This window comes from Amphibalanus amphitrite, unplaced genomic scaffold, assembly GCF_019059575.1.
Source record: "Amphibalanus amphitrite isolate SeventyFive unplaced genomic scaffold, NRLGWU_Aamphi_draft 000976F_arrow, whole genome shotgun sequence".
Lineage (NCBI taxonomy): Eukaryota > Metazoa > Arthropoda > Thecostraca > Balanomorpha > Balanidae > Amphibalanus > Amphibalanus amphitrite.
In genome coordinates this window covers 126993-143684 of record NW_024882470.1, presented here as the reverse complement: position 1 = coordinate 143684, position 16692 = coordinate 126993, and the positions used below count along the sequence as shown (strand labels likewise).

Sequence of the window (16692 nt, the reverse complement as noted above, 5' to 3'; positions counted from 1 at the left end):
GGGAAGTTAGCCGAGTGTGTCCCAACTTGCAACCTCGGACACCAAACGCCTACCGGCTAGCCAGTACCGAGGCGCGATGGCTGTTGGGACACGGATCGGGACGGGAAGCGACAAGCTTGTGTAGTAGGGGAGAGTGGGGTGGGTTGTATCAGTTTTTACTCCGAGACCCATAACCTCGTAACTATCCGTGATAAACTCATTATGTCCATACTATCTCCTTCCTTGATTCTTCTGCTTTTTTGTGCAAAGTAACTTTTCCGCTACCTCTACCAGTTTTTCTTCTACGGTCTGCCGAATAGAACAATGTTTTTGATACAACTTGCCCCATGGCTTGGGTGAGTTGTATCACATGGTGGGGTAATTTGTATCACTAGGTATTTCACGTTTCAGGGAGTGTGCTTGCTACTGGTTTTGAACATAACAACAACATTAAATGGCGTTAATACAATGTATATGCTCAAAGGCTTCACTTTTATGAGACCAAACTTAGGTCAATGCAATCCGAACGAAACATCGAAACGAACGAAACATCAACAGACTAGATGCAAAAGTGGCCCGTTAAGAGCAAAGAAGCCAACACATTGTGCCGAAATGGAACGAGTATTGACTAGCTACCTACAAACGCGAGACAGGGCTTAGCTTTCGCGATCAAAAGCAACATACCCATACATACGTACATGTTACAACATACCCCACCCGGCTCTGATACAACATGTACCTCGCCGCCATCTTGGAAAAAAAACATCCTCGTGCTCAAAAACAGCGGACAGCTGGAGAAATCCATTTTCACTAACGCAGCCTTAGAACCTACCCTCACCACCGCTACGGAGATCTTTCAAATTCGTGCACATCTAAATGCCCAAAACACACATTTTCTTGCAACTCAATTTTTTAGAATGACATTAAAAAAACATAAAATCGGCTCTCACCTCGAGACGCGTCCACTCAGCCACACGACAGAACAGGGAAAGATGGCGTCCGGAAAACCTCGTCGGCTGGTCGTGTCACGAGCGCTATCTATTGGATAAGTTTGGCACAATTCGCCCTGATACAACTTGGACATGATACAACTCTCCCCGCTCTCCCCTAGATATGTATCGGTAGGCGCAACGCGTCCTGTATACGGGGTGACATCTACAGATGCACTTTAGACGCTGATATGGTGTCAGCTTTTTAGAGCGGTCTACTGAAAAGTCCTTTTATAATGTGTATAAAGTATGGAAGGCGTGGAGTCTATAGCACTTTTGTCATTTTGCCGATAGTTGAATAGCGTCGATTCATAGGGGATATTTCCTGGGTCCGTTTTTGTTTTGCTGCAATGTCAGGTCTGAAGCGGTGCACTATTCGAGGGGACTTGACACTGCATGATGCTCGACTTTGGCGAATCCTAAACGCCGTCTGTTTTCGCCGTTCACGAGGTAATTTCCGGTGTGGGGCCGCGGCGATTTTGTTGATGTTCCACTCCAGTGCCGCGGACCCGTTATCATGGAGACTGAAATCGCTGGTTGGACTAATAGCCGCTGGTATCGCTACATCAAACAGGGCCCTGATTGAAGGCTGGGAACACTGAATCATAAGAGCGTGTCCCGGCTGGCCTCCGCCCTGTGAAAGGCTCACAACATGAGAATTTCGTGCGGGAGCGGGTAATCGCTTTGGTCGTATTCAGCGCATGCATAGGAAAAATATATTGGCGAATGGCGCTAACTAGGTGCAGGTCAGCCTAGCGACCCACGTTTCTGAGTTCACTCGGATGTTGTTTTTTTCAGCATGGGGACAGAAGACGTCTTTTTCACTTGACCACTTGACTGCCACTGCCAATATAACCAGCCCCACGTCCGGCTGAGTTCCCCGGAGTGCACCTTCCTCGCCCTGTCCTCCGGGCTGGTTGAGGGTCACTGAGGACACCCTCCTGTCCTCCCGTACCCTGCTCCCACCCGGCGACTGGCCGTGACCTTGGTGGAGCACCGACCCGGCCCGGCCTACCAGCTGGTAAACACTGCACCTGCTGTTGCAGCCGCCCGCCCGGCCCTGAGAGGTTGCATAACCGCCCTGAAGGGCACGCAGCAGCCGGCCGGTGGGCCGGGCCTGCAGGGCCCGAGCGCCACAGAATAACACAGTGTGGTGGTCTTGGGAATGGGTATTGCACAATACACTATAAACAGAGGGTGGTGTGGTAAATTCTTGGCTTAGAAGGTAGCCCGAACTTAGCACTGTTTGCAGCTCTAAAATCAACTTTTCTGCTTATAAGTTTCAGTTGAACGTCTCTGCCAAGTGCCAGTTTACCAAGCACAGTTTACCACCAGGGAAAAACATTCCGTCCGTCGGGTGTTGGCTGGATGACGACAGGGTCTGTGGGTGTGTTCATTGTTTGCTTATGGTGTGTTTATTTGTGGTTGTTTGTGGCGGTCGGGGACGCGGTCCGACTGGCCATGGTATCTTGGTGCCGCCCGGCCCGCTCCTGTGCCGTGCCGGGCTGCTGGGAGGCCCAATCGGAGGTGGGACCACGGTGCAGACAGCTTTACACATGATTTACACAAGTGTTTACTCTGGTCGGGGATAACGTCACTGGTCACATCCTTGTGACATCACTTCCGAATCATCCGAGTTCGGCGCCGGTCTGCCTTCCCTGCAGCAGCCCAGGGCCAGGTCACGGTCACGGCTCTCTGGAGCGGTGACCTCGCGCGCCGGCCACCGTGAGCGGGCTCTCGTTTAGTCACGCTGGGCACCGTTTATGCGACACACCGAGCTGGCTCGAGTGCTTTTAGAGAGCGGCTCAGATTGGCTAAAATTGGGCGCTCATGGTTCTAGCGCTCGCGGTCTGTCGCCAGTGAACTTTATGACACTCCCGAGACTCTAAAATTGGAGCTGCTGGTTTCCGCATGATGGTCTGAATGGCTGGCGCGGCTGGGGTGAAGGCCTCGTTTGGGAGATCCAATTCTGCTGGCCGAGTGTGGCTTTACAGTCGGCCCTATCGCGGTATATTTCCACGTCCTCGCGGCTGTGTTGCGCAATGGTCCGGCTGGAGTGGTCTCGTCCTGGCAAACAGATGGCGAACATCGGATTCTGATAGACAACACACCAGTCCGAAGGACCTGCGGCATACGCAAACCTAGTTGATGTTTCACAGTCTCTTATTGCGCAGGCCGCAGTGTAACGTCATCCCGACTCGGATCGCCCGATAGATAGGTGGCGAACCCTGCCACCCCGACCACAGCCGGCCCCTGCGTATCTCGTCGTCATCCAGCTGCCCTGCCCGCCCGTTGAATCGTGCGGTCGTCCTTCGGAGTTCGATAGTCGCGCCGTGTTCTCCGGTACGGCTATCGACCGGCCGCGCGGCCCATCGACCGCCGGTGGCGCACCTTGGCCGGTAGGCCTGGCCGCCAGCCGCTCACGGCGCCCGCTCGGGTCGGGTCGGGTCGGCCGGACACTCCGCCGCTCCGGTCAGGACGGCGACGGGCAACTGTCGGGCGCTCGTCATCTCTGGCGGCCGCACTGAGCGCAGCAGAACACCTCAAGACGTCCGCAGGTGCTGTGTTGGTCGCCACCAGTCGTGACCCCGCCGTGACCTGAGCACGCGTGGCGTCTCACGCGTCCGCCGCCGACGCACCAGCACCGGAGCACGCCGGCACGTGGTCGCCGTCGACGCGCAGAAATCGATCGGGCACGCCGGTTTTTTGTCTGGAACAGAGAGCGGCCGGCGGTGGGGGATGAAGTGCGTGTGATGCTGGCGGCCAGACGGCGGCCGGCGCCGGCGGCGGCGACATCAGGCCGATGGACGCCGGCGGCGGTCTGTGCCGCGCCATGGTGCAGTGCCTGTGTCCCTGGAGCGGCCGCGGCGCCGCGCCCTGGGGAGCCCAGTGGGTCACCGGAGTGGCCGGCCGGCTGGTCACAGGTGAGCAGAGACGCGGTCGGTCCGATCAGCTGACTCGGTGAGAGACGCACTGCGATTAGCTGATTTGGTCACAGCTGTGAGAGACGCGGTCCGATCAGCTGATTGGGGCCACAGGTGAGAGCTTGAGGCGCGGTCCGATCAGCTGATTGACTTGGCCGGTCGCCTGGCCACAGCTGTGCGTCCACATCATCACAATTCAAACGTTTGTCAGACCACAGGATGGTGACTCTAGCCAGGTGAATATTTGCTGTTTGACTATGTTTACTAAGAATCCATGCTAAGAAGGTGATAGGTAACTTGGCGTGAACTGTTCTACTTTCCGATGCCAAACTCAGCAGTGTTACCGTTGCCTCGGATTTAAATACTGTTGAAATTGAGTAATCGTAAATCCAGCTCCAGCGTTCAAAGGTTGAGGGCATGAGTTGAAGCAGTGCCACATAGCCATATATTTACAGGGTGGGGCAGAAAGATTTACCTGTTTGTTTTCAGTCCATTGCTTAAAAAGTTATGAATGGATTTTGATAAAATTTTGCATGCAGCTTCCCAACTGACTCATGTATCAACTTTAAGATCGTTTTTACATTTTGTGATAGTTGTTGGTGAGCTATGGCGAAGATGACTAAGTGAGCCCAAATCGCGGCGCTGAAGTAGACTGGCCACAGCTCCCGAAGCGTTGCCAAACAGCTCGGCGTTGCCGTAAAAACTGTTTGCAGTGTAATTAAATGACTTTAAAAGACAGTGTTAGTGTCGTCGAAGCACATGCCAGGCAGAATAAGGGATTTCCGCTTCAAAAAGCTAGTTGATATCGTGCACAAGAAGGTGTTTCAATTCCTAGGCGAAGCATGCGCAAACTGCCAAGGGAACTCGTTGTTTAGCCCAGAACCGCCAAGAGAATCATAAACGACGGCTTAGGCTTTATGTCATACAGGATGCAACGTCGACACCTAATTTCGGCGGCATCCAGGGAAAACCGGCTACACAGGATCCAAAAGACATTGGAGGAGATCAGGAGCGCCGGTAACAAGGCATTCTGCTGGTCCAATGACAACATGTTCATGCCTGAGCCCCAGAGACACTCCCAAAGCGTCAACATTTTGGCAGATGGTCCATCCAGCATTGATCCTGCTATTCGCACCATTTTTTGTTGCTTGAAGCCTGGTGGTGTCATGGTTTGGGCTACCGTCGCATCCGACGGCTCAAAAGGAGCCTTGGTCTTCATCAAGGAGGCTGTGAAAGTGAACTCAGAGGTTCAAGTCCATCTGCTGGAGGAACATGCTTTGTCTTGGGTCACTCAGTCGTTCTGAGACGGATACGTCTTCGTCCAGGACGGTGCGCCGCCGCAAACGGCCAACATCGCTCAACCGTGGTGGGAGACCCACATACCTGGGTTCTGGGACAAAGACATTCGGCCATCATCAAGTCCAGACCTGAACCCGATGGACTTCGCAATCTGGGCCATCTTAGAGAGCAGGGTGTGTGCAGTGCCACACAGCAGAATCGCCGCCCTGAAGCTGGCCCTCGAGACGGCACCCTCGAATCTTGGCGGGGACACAGTGCGGCGCTCGTGCCCCTCCGCAGAGGGACGTTTCGAAGCAGTGGCGAAGGACAAAGGTGACCATATTGAGTCATTATGCCGTCGCTGAGATGTGTACATGTTACTGCATATATGTGCCAGAAATCAATTTGATATCTTTGTTCGGGGCCGAAATATTTAAGAAAATCAAGAGGTAAATCTTTCTGCCCCACCCTGTACATCGTGTTCCCGATCCCCCACTTACCCAGCCAGCTGTGTGTTTTGGTACTTTGGTTTGAGATATCGTATCGCGGTACAAACAGAGCGGTCCGCTGTCCGAGGACACTCGAAGGACACCTTGTGCCGCAGTTGTGGGTGCCGGCTGGCCTCGATCCCCAGTTGTATACAGCGCCCGATAACGACACACCTGTCCTGCTCGGACGGTATACTTCAGATATCTTACCTGAACCTACCGGCGCGGCGTGGCGGCACTGGCGACATACTGTCTACTGAAGCTCCCTGTAGCTAACTCAGGCAATGTTCGTTCCCATCCATCGAGCGCCCAGCTGGAGCTGCGTCCTCCGGCGGCTGTTTATGTCGGCACGGCGACTGGGAGCCGTTTATAGAACGGCCGCCTGTTTTGGGCCAGTTCCTTTGTGTCTTTGTTGGTCGAGCGAACGAGCGCGCTCGTCGGTGGCGGTCGATCAGCTGATACCGCCCGAACGGTCGGTGGCAGCGAACAAAGGTGATTCAAAAACAGCCGATATACTCTCTGTAGCAGAGGTCCTGAAGGATATAATTTTGTGACCTATCGATAGCTTGTCTCTGTCAAATATTTCGCGAGCGTTATCACTGTTTACCAGCTCTCTGCTTATTCCGCAGCCCTGCTTATCGTGTCCTCCATTTCTGAGCCCAACCCGTGGCCTGATTTGCCAGCGTCTAGTCCGGTCCTTTGTTGGTCCAGATCTGTATCCGACGGGTCTGGCTGCTTTTGTGTTGGGACTTGGGAGATGGCTGCTGCGGACAATGAGAGCGAAGCTGTGTAATGGCTTTCCTCTCCCACCCATTCTTATCCAAGGTCACCAGCAGGGCTCGATGGGAGCAGCGTGAACCTTTGTCCCTTTGCCCCTGGCATGGGACCTGCTGTGAGCTGGGCGCAATGAATGAGCGGCCTTTCCGTCTAGGTCATCGGTCAATGATGGTTCGATGATACCACCACTGCGCCTGAAGACAGAAAGGGACATCAAGATGCTTCTGGGCTCCTTTTTCCAACTGTGCTGAGCTCTTTTTTTTCCAGCTGTGGCGGCGTTGCCGCATTGCAGATGCAGTTCGGCCCCGGGGCTTCTTTGTCAACTGCCTAGGTCAGCTGTTTGGCAGGCCTCGACGGCGGCAGAGGCTTCTATCGACCCGACTGTGTGCGTGTGCGCGGCTGGGCGGCGCTGCCGTCCGTGTCGATTCCGTGCCGGTGGACACGGAACACGGGACACGGACACGGGATACCGGACTCTGTCCGACCGCCGCCGGCCGTCACCGCTGGATGGTGCTCAGTGCACGGGTCGGTTCGTGCGCGCTCCCCGCCGGACCGCGGCTGATAAACGCCCGGCTTCATGGCCATGCTAATGCGGCCTTGGCGGCTGCAGCGGCTGTCAGCTGGGGCAGAGGGGACGGCCGGAGCGCCGCGCTCGAGGAGCAGCCGGCCGTGACCAGCGGACCTTCGCGGTGTGCCGTTCATCTCTGCGTGCCATCTGGATATTCGAGTCGTGATGGTCCGTGATATCGCCATGATCATGATTTATTGATGTAGATCAATCGTGTAGATTAAAGAATAACGAGGCCGCATCACGGATGGCTACAGATGTAGGACTATCTCGGCAGTTTCCCCGCTCCATTTTTTATTGTCTCACTTTATTCTTCTCAGGGTGTGACGTCATAATATTGCATGGTTGCACTGCGGTTTTGGTCATGGTCGCTGCGGTTGCCTGCCGTCCGGCCTTGATGATACATTGCCAAATTGATTGGCTTTTGCCATGACTCGGGTAATGTCACACGATTTGTTGCACTTTGGCAAAGCGCACCGCGGGCGTCAGTGATTGTGGACCGTTTCTAACCAATTGTTTTTGGTATTTTTTAGCTTGGATGAACTTTTTATATCGGTCGGCCTGACGAAAGTCTTGCAATATGCACTATGCAATTCCCTATCAATTAATTGCCCCTGGTCGATTGAGACTGTGAGTCACATTGAGCCGGGGGAGTCGCTGTGAGTCACATGCTGAGTCAGTCAGCCCAGCCAATCACCAGGTTTGTCGCTGCTGCTCTCCGTGCCTACCGCCGGCGATCCTCCCATTGTCCGTCCTGCCAGTGACCGATGAACAGCCGGCGGGGTGGGAATCCAACTACCTATCTCCGCCCAGCAACTCTCTCGTCCCCGCCTTCCGCCTCTTCTCGTCTTAACCTACCACCTCTGCGGTTCCCGCCTGCTACATCTGCCGCCCCTGCCTGTTTTCACCGTCCCATTTAGCTGACCGCCTTTCGCCGATGCACTGTGGCGGACACTGCCTTTCGTTCGGCTGTGTTCGTGCATAAGATTCGTATGCCTTGCACACTACATGTGTCACCTCTGCACTGCAGTCTACATTACAATATGGTCCCCCGGTCCCGTCCGCCGCCCATTCCAGCATTGTCCTGCAGGCGATAGGTCACCGGTCTGAGCCCCTCAGGTTGGTGAATACGAATACGTTTTTCTCGATAACGATTGGATTTATTGTCGGATCATTTTGCTGGAACTCGAACGATTGAGGGCTGTTTACCGGGAGACGATGGCAGCAGTCGTCAGTCTGAGCGGTCTGAGCAGTTTGTCAGTCTGAGAGCAGTCTGAGCGGACCGCTGTCAGCGTTAAAGGTCACCTTGGCCGCCAGACCGGTCACTGAGTTGATATAGTCCGTCCATTTAAAGCACCGGCTCGGCCAGCCGCTAATAGCCCGTTACGAACGTCAACATCCTGCACGGCTGACCTTGAGCGCGGCCGCTGACCGGTCCGACTTGGTCTGGCCTGGCGACTGGCAGACTGGCCTTCTGCCCGGCCCGGCCCACCCTAGTGACTGACAGTCATTTTAGACTAGTCAGGCCTTCTGCCCTGTCCGGCCTGGTGACTGACAGACTGGCCTTCTGCCCGGTCCGGCCTGGCGACTGACTGTCATTTCAGACTAGTCTGGCTCTCTGCCCTGTCCGGCCTAGAGACTGACGGCCACTTAGACTAAGTCTGTCCTTCTGCCCAGTTCGGCCTGGCCCGGGCCGCCCTAGCGACTGACTGTCACTTAACCCTCGCCCGCACATGGGGGGGGGGTTGCCACCCCCCCCCCCCCAGGTAGTTTTTCTGCTCTGCACTCAACATTTTTAGAGCTAGAAGGCTGATTTTTCGTATAGCTGCTCCTCTATCCTTTCTTGATGTCCACTGAAAATTTCAAGTTTCTGTGATTTTTGCTTTCGGAGATATGACCTTGTTTTTCAGGTCATGTCATGACCCAAATGGCCAATTCTCAACATCTTGCGCTGGCTATGAGCCTTGTGAGCTTTTGACACCTTGATTTCGGCCTTTTTTGCCAGTCTTACCTCCCAACTATCATGGAACATGTTGTTCGACGATGTACAGATGTCAAAGTCAAGGTCAAGGTCAACCTAGGTCATCTAAGATAATTGCGTTTTAGGTAAGCGGAAATTACTTTTTGTCAAGTTTTTTTTTTACTACATTTTTGGTAAAAGCTTCTCAGATCATGATTTCATGTAATATGGACACAAAAACAATCGGTGCACACATAAGTATACACACAGACACACACAGACATACAAACACATATTATTCACCTTGACCTAACTTGACCTGACATGACCTCAGCAGCAAAAATCTGGTCGGGTAGTGTGACAAAGAGGTTCTAGCTGGCTTGGCACCAGAAAACAGCATCGTCATCGGTATATGGTAAGCAGCGCACTTGATATCCAACGTTGACCCAAAAATAGCAACATTTTTTAGTTTGACCTGACCTGGAAGGTCAATGACTGACCTGAGAAGGTAAAACTGGGTATCATTGGATTCGTCTCTTCCCAAAGAATCTTTTTGGTCTTTACCGCTAAGCTCTATCTCCAACAGGAACGAAATGGCGCCGGGGGGGGGGTGGCAACCCCCCCCCCCCCCCCCCCCCATGTGCGTTCTAGGATGGGAAAATGGCATGTGCGGGCGAGGGTTAAGACTAGTCTGGCCTTCTGCCAGATCCGCCCTAGTGACTTCAGACTACATAGTCTTGACTCTCTGCCTGGTCCGCCCCGGCAGCTGACTGACGGATATACGGACACGCACCGCCACCGTCTTTGAAGGCTGGCTGCCATTGCTCGCCGCTTATAGACAAAAGAACATGCGAAGGTCAGCCTGTCAGTGGACCTCCCTCCTCACTCACTGTGAACTTGGAGAGACTGACGGGTTTAGTTAACGCCCCGTGCCCAAATCCTGTCAGCTGTCATGTGTAGCTGTCTGCTAGGGCTGACAACTGTCATGTGTCACTGTCTGTCAGGGCTGACAGATATGTATGTAACTGCGGTGTCAGCGGACCGGCCGCGGGCCGCTCGAGCGCTCCCCAGCACGGAGTGGCGCGCTGATTTCACTCGGCAGCTGGCCTAACCAGTGAGATCACTATCCTATTGTTTTTGTTACGAAACAGATTACCGCGAAGGTGGCTGGGTACGTGATAAAGAAAAGACGTAGGCGAGTCCCGAAATAGACTGGGTCTTGTGAAGTTTAGACAGACCACTGTTGGCAAGATCTTGCGGTGCGTGAAGGGACGGACAGTGATTCGACCGTGTACGGAAGTGCAGGACTAGGCCATTGCTGGCTTCTGTCTGGGTTCGGCGCGCCGCGCTGGCTGAACCCCGGCCGTGGCTTCCTCGGCTGGCCAGTCGCTGATGCCGCCTCATGACAGGACCGCTCACGCCCATTGACCCTCTGTTTCACCTGAACCTGGGGCCGGTATCTACCAGACTGCCCTACCGTGCCGAGTCGGACAGAGCTGGCTAGTCAGACTGGGCTCGGTATCACGGGACCGAGTCGCGTGCCTTAGACCGGATCGGAGCCGGCCACTCGAATAACGCTGTCTCGGTGTCGGCACCGGTACACCACCTGCAATGGCGCAGTTGCTAGTACACAGCCGGCTTCCTAAGTCACATTGCAAAGGTATGAAATTTTAAGGAGGTAATACTGAGGTTTTGCTATGCTTTGCTGAGTATGTGCACTTTGTTATTTAGGGTTGCAGCTTAACGAGTTTGATTTGTTAATGCTTCGTCATGAATGGAGTCTTCAGATGGTTGGCTAATGTTTTTGGCTTGTAGCGATTCCTCACCTTTTCCCGCATTATTTTATCGTCCCTGTCCCTATCCCCTTCCCCCCGTCATATTCTACCCCAAATCAACATGTTTGACAATGTAACACCGGCACGGCCTATCATACATGTATTTGCTGGTGCATAGTTTCACGGGAGTCCTGCTGTCACGTGCCTGCTGCAGCCCTTCTGCGGTTGTCACCGGTCGGCGTCATCATTGCATCCGCGTCCCGAAACCTGATAAAACCGGCCACAGCCGGACTATGCCACGGCGAGACATGGAAATGATGCAATAGGTGGTTCCTGTTGGGGGAAGTGTGTCTGGGTTGTTTTGAATGATAATGTGAGAAGTGAGCATTGTAGTTAGTTCCGAAGTCCTGCAGACAACATGCTCAACTTTGTACTTCAGTTCTGTGCTGTCAAGATAAACTTTTGTTGTGAAACTTTGAGGTCATGTGCCATTTGCATACATGATTTTGATGTCAGTGAATGGCTGACTCGGCCTCGGAAAGTCCATCAGGGCCAACCATGCGTGACCCCATCGACTGAGGATCACTGCATTCACAAGAGGGATATCCGAAAAGTCGGCGAGCAGTGCATTAGGGATATGATGATTTCCAAAGTTCTCACTACTCGTACAATGTGTTGCTACGTTAGAACTAGACCCCTCAGGAATCACACACTTCCTCTGGGCACGACTGGTCTGTTATTAGAAGAAAAAAAAACTATGTTAGCTTGAGCTTCCATGAATCGGCCATATCTTAGATCAACTTGGATAACTTAATTAATTCGTGCACATCTGCACAAGCCTCAGATTATGTTTTGATCATGTTGATGGTCCGACCAACACCTGCGCCGAATCCGACAAAACGGCACGCCAAAGCAACGTGACCTCTGACCTAAGTTGTCACACACTGACCCCTGTGACCCCGTTCTGACCCTCTATGACCCCTCTGACCCCTGTCACCCCCTCTGACCCCTGAGACCTCCTCTGACCTCTGCCACCTTCTCTTGCAGCGGTGCGTCCGGACATGGAGGCAGGCGCCGAGGAGCCGGAGCCTAGTGAGCTGTTTGGCGATCTGGGTACCCTGGTGGTCGAGGGACGGACACCCGGCGGTCAGCGCGGCTTCCACGAGGGCCCGCACTGCGTGCTCGTCTATCCGTACCGACAGAATAAGCACGTCTGCGATGCCAACAGCGTCGTGGTGAGTTGTCAGCCACATCACGGGTCGGTCATGTGTGTTTGGTTTGAGCGTTCGCGTTGTATTTCACCGGCAGTTTGTTGTTCCGTGTAGCTGGCGTGTTTTTAGATAAACTCGATGACGAGTTTGGTGGCAACGTCGTCACAAAGGGGTTCTGGGAAGGCGCGGCTGGGGTATTTTACGTATAATTAGTAGTTGCGCAATATTAGTAGAACGTTGTGAGGTTTTGGCGATAAAGCATGCCAAAGTATTGCGTGCTTAGCACCTCGTAATTGTCCCGCAAGTGTGACGTTTCCTCTAAGATCTGCGATACAGGCCAAATACTTATTCTTTTTTGGCTCAACTGCGCCATTGTTTGGATCCAGGATGTCACTAAATCAGTGGCATATCCTGTTCTGTCTTATATATTATGCGAACTCATATTTTAACGGTCTCAAAATGGTGCGTTATGGTCTCACATAGTTTCCATCTGTTGTGTTCGACATTGGACCTGTTTATGCGAGTTAGTAGACCGACATCCTCCTACAAGTACTGGGTCCTTCAAGAAGCTTGCACACCTTCTTGAAGGACTATGCATTATGCAATGGAAATTCGGTTAGATATGCCGCCCGTTCGTACTCCTCTCAGTCCAAGACACGGCCTTTGGCCCCTGTCAGCTGATCTGGTAGCACTTTGTATGACGTCACCGACCACCTGCTAACCCCGTGTCCTGCCGTGTTTCCCGGCCACTGCACCGGTCGCCCTGTCCTGTTGCCAGCTGGCTCGGGCACCCCTCCGGCTGACTCTCACTGTCCTAGCTCGCACCTGGGTCTGATGATGGCCTGGCATTCCCCACCCGACCTGGCGAGTGGCCGGTGGGTTCGGAGAGGTCTCAGATACCCAGGCTATTCCCGGTCGGAGCTGCCCATGAGGTCAGCACAGCGGGACCTTCAGGGACGCTGGTTCACGCTGGTTGGGGCTGACCTGACAAGGACGGCCAGATCAGTCGTTTATACTTTTAGAAGGATCGCGAATCGCGATGTTGCCAGTCCTGCTACACTACCATCGAGATCACTGAGCCTGCTTAACGTTCTAACGTTCTAGTGGGCCTTTGTTGTCACGGTTGTGACGCCCCCTCCCCCCCCCCCCCTCTACGTAAGTCAAGTGAAGTTAAGCTCTCTTTTTCCAAATCAGGCATGCCTTCAGTTCGTAGCGTGCCAGTACCACCATAAGTTATGAGTCTCTAGAGTCTAGAGTTCCTGTGATCTGAGATTGACCTTTGCTGTAGTCCCAAATGGCTTCTGCGCCGACTCAAGCGGTCTTCCCCGTTCTGTACGTATTCGACTCGCTGTGTGAAAATCTGCCAAACTTTGGATAGAACCGTCGATGGCCTCAAAGTGCGGAGAGAGACCTGCCGAACAGGTTGTCGTCCAAAGGAACGGTATTGGACGATGGTCTCGCTTTGTGGACAGCTGACAAGCTGTGGACAAGGACCCGGTGGACAATGATTTAGCTTTGTGGGCTGCTGCTGATTAGTGGACAGGGATCCGGATGACATTGGACTTTTGTCTCGCCGACTGGGAGGCTACATAGCTTCAGCGCTGACGGAGTAATAGAGACAATAGAGAAGTTTTTAGTTGAGAAAGGACGACTAAATCGGTGACCGCAACGGCACAATGTTGCACGCTCTGCGGAGAGGGCAGGTGGGAGGGGGCAGAGTGTGTGAGTCGCCTTTGCGCAAACACACGCTGTCTCGTCTGACAAATGGAACAGGTTCTGCGACACCGGCTCCGAAGGTCGGAGAGCGAGCCAGCACAGCCAGCCTTGGCGGCGCGCCGGCCGCCTAAGCCTCATGAAATGAGATTCACACGGCACCCCAGGGCGAGGGAGTGCCCGGGTCGCCGTGACCGGGCCTGTGTGGGTAGTGCGCCCAGGGGTGTCGCTGAGCCCCGCTGACGGCGATAGGAAGGCAAACGGAACGGCCGTTAGTGCTGCTGCAGTGAGCATCGCATGACGAGCCAGTTTCCCTCGAAATGCCTGTTTACCATGTCATGCGCCCAGTGGACCCGAAAGGCTGGCGCGTTTTTGTCTGTGCTGGCGAGGCCATGTCTTTGTTGTGCCAGCCTATGACGGCCGTCGTAGTGTGCTGACATTGGCGGAGCGAGTGCCAGTCGCTAGTTATCGCATCCGGCTGGGCTTTCAGAAAGACGAGACACAGAGACAAGTATCTGCGGACCCACTCGCATCCACTGCATCAAAAAAAGCGAGTAAATCGGGCTCAAACGGCGACCGCCCTGATTTCTGGGTATCTGTCAGCCGGCTTCCTCGTATCTAATAACAACATGAGTCGGAGCAGCCCGCTGGGAGTGGGCGCAGGTGGCTATCAGGAGGAGCTGCGGCGGCCCAGCTGGGCCGTTTGGTGCGCCACAGCCGGCCCGGCGCCGCGTCCCGCCCGCCTGTTACTCTGTCCGTGTGCCAAACGAACTGATAGCATCACAGCTCGGTGGCGGCCGGGCTGGGGAGAAGCCAGCGTGTTACACAAACAAGACTGACTGCGGCGCCAGCACACACTGAACCAAGTGATGGGTCGTGGGCAGGCCGCGACGCACCAGGCTACGCCGCTTCGAGAGCGCTGGGCTGCGCTCACCGCCGGATGCCTCAATAGGATCACTAATGGACAAGTCCGCGAACTAATTTCACTTTGTGCGAACTCGGGATGGCCTGCGGGCCGGCGTTGGTCGGTCGTAGAGAGCTCTCTCGAGGCGGTGCCAACCAGTGAGGTAATCCAAGTCATGGGCGAAGTCCATTGGCCGCGGTGCAGTCACCGAGTCTCATTCAGGCGGCAGTTTTGGCCATAGAGGCCTATGGAAAGAATGTGACCTCTCGCATTTGTGAAATACACAACTGCTGCTTTGGAGTAATGCGATTTTGAGACATTGCTGGCTATCCATTCGGTTGACGTATTCGTTACCTTTTGTTGGTTTCACAAACGGGCACCTCTACTTTTCCGTACGCATTATCAGCATTTTGTCCTATGAACTGTCCTCGTTATGGCCTATCAGCCGTACCACACAGGTAGCTATAACACGGCACTTGAAGTGCCTTAGCTGACCGGTCAGTGGCCGACACGGCATCTCTATGCCCGAACTCCGAGCGTCGGGGTAGCGATGGCGTGATGTTTACATTCTCATCCACGTTTTTTTACGACGGCGCGATGAGCTAAGTAGCTAGTCTGATATCTGTTTGTCTCCATTGGAGACAAGTGGGGTGACGGTGAAGTCTGTTCAGGTTTTGGGGTGCCAAAGAGACTTCTGTTCGTCCTCTATATCTATTACGTTCTGCGGGCAAGTCGAGATGTTGAAACAGGATCCTCTATCGATCACTTACATAAATTAATTGAATTGAACGTTGTGGTTCTTGTTGGATCTTGTTTTACTGCGATGTGACGTGCTGACCCTGTACTCGGCATTGCCAGTTAGAGAGTAAGCTACAGTACCTTCTGAATGTCACTGTACCCCGTTCTAACACACACCCGTACCTTGTCTTCCCCACAGTGTCAGCGGGAGAGCGAGCTGCGGCGCTACATGTACCTGCTCTGGCGGAACAACATCCCCATGTCGGTGGAGGTGCTGCTTTGCCCGCCGTGCTGCCACGGACGGAGCCGAGCCGCCGCTGTGGACGCCACTCCGGAGCCAGGATACCTGCTGCTTGAACAGTGGACAGTGCACATGGAGACGGCCACGTAAGGATGGCGCAGGGTGGAGGCATGGGATTGATGGCCTACATTATCTGTGGCGCCAGACCCCACAACTCCCTTAAGGACACGGGAAGGATGTATGTACCGTGCGTAGTGCGTGTGCTAGCCTTGTCGCGGAGCTAGTTCGTATGCAAATTATGGGTGCCACTAGTCAGTATCTGCGTGTCGCTGCCCAGACTCAGGGAAGGGTAGAACCGGTTCGTTGGGAAGGCGTTTGTCCAGACCATGATGGAGCGTGGCACGCCCTGGCCGCAGCAAAGCTCGCATCTGCATTACAATGGTGCTTGGACTAAGTGGGACGGGGTGTGCGCGGCGGATTGTGACTAGTAAAGAGGTCATGGATTTGACTCTCCGGGCCTGGGATGTAGCTGCTGGGCACTGATCGCTGATCGCTGACTTCTGAGTTCTTACCAATGACCAATGACCACTTTCCCCTGACCACTGACCGTGCTTCCTCTCTGTACCCACAGCCGGTGCCACCGGTCGTCAGTGGGCGCTCGTGCACTGCTGCAGGCCGTCTACTCGTATCTGCACTTCTCACAGTTGTCAGCCTGGTTGAGCCGCAGCGGCGGCGCGGTGCCCAGCAATGTCATGTATCGCATCACCGTGCCTGGGGACGCGTTTGGTACGCGCTTTGCTGGCGGGACGCCACAGCTGCACACCTTCCCGACGGCGTACCTGGCGCGGGACCGAACTCTGGTCCAGGTGAGAGCGGGCTAATGGTCACTGCACGACCTGCTGGGTCCGTGACGCGGACGATGGTCCATGTTACTATTTACCGGGCCTTTTGGTCCGGGACAGTACCATTGGTTACGGTAAAAGGGTCACTATACGGCGGCACACGTTTCCGGTCCTTTATACAAGGAGTCATTTACAGTTCTATCTCGTTCCTGTTCCGGTTTGTGGAAGTGTTGCGTCCTCTGCCGTTTTCCTGCTGTGTCTGTGCCGTTGTCACTTGTCCGCGCCTCTCGGGTCCCCCTCAGCCG

General features: G+C 54.3%; 1 protein-coding gene across 2 annotated transcripts in view; it reads left to right on the top strand.

The window, feature by feature from the left end:
* Nucleotides 1-16692, top strand: part of LOC122368799 (protein FAM214A-like) — a 36572-nt gene that overhangs the window by 12476 nt on the left and 7404 nt on the right. For both annotated transcript variants that reach the window (XM_043343044.1, XM_043343045.1), the window contains 3 exons: nt 11786-11973; nt 15504-15691; nt 16177-16411. In XM_043343044.1, the coding sequence (XP_043198979.1) occupies nt 11786-11973; nt 15504-15691; nt 16177-16411 (611 nt within the window). The remainder of the gene's footprint in view (nt 1-11785; nt 11974-15503; nt 15692-16176; nt 16412-16692) is intronic.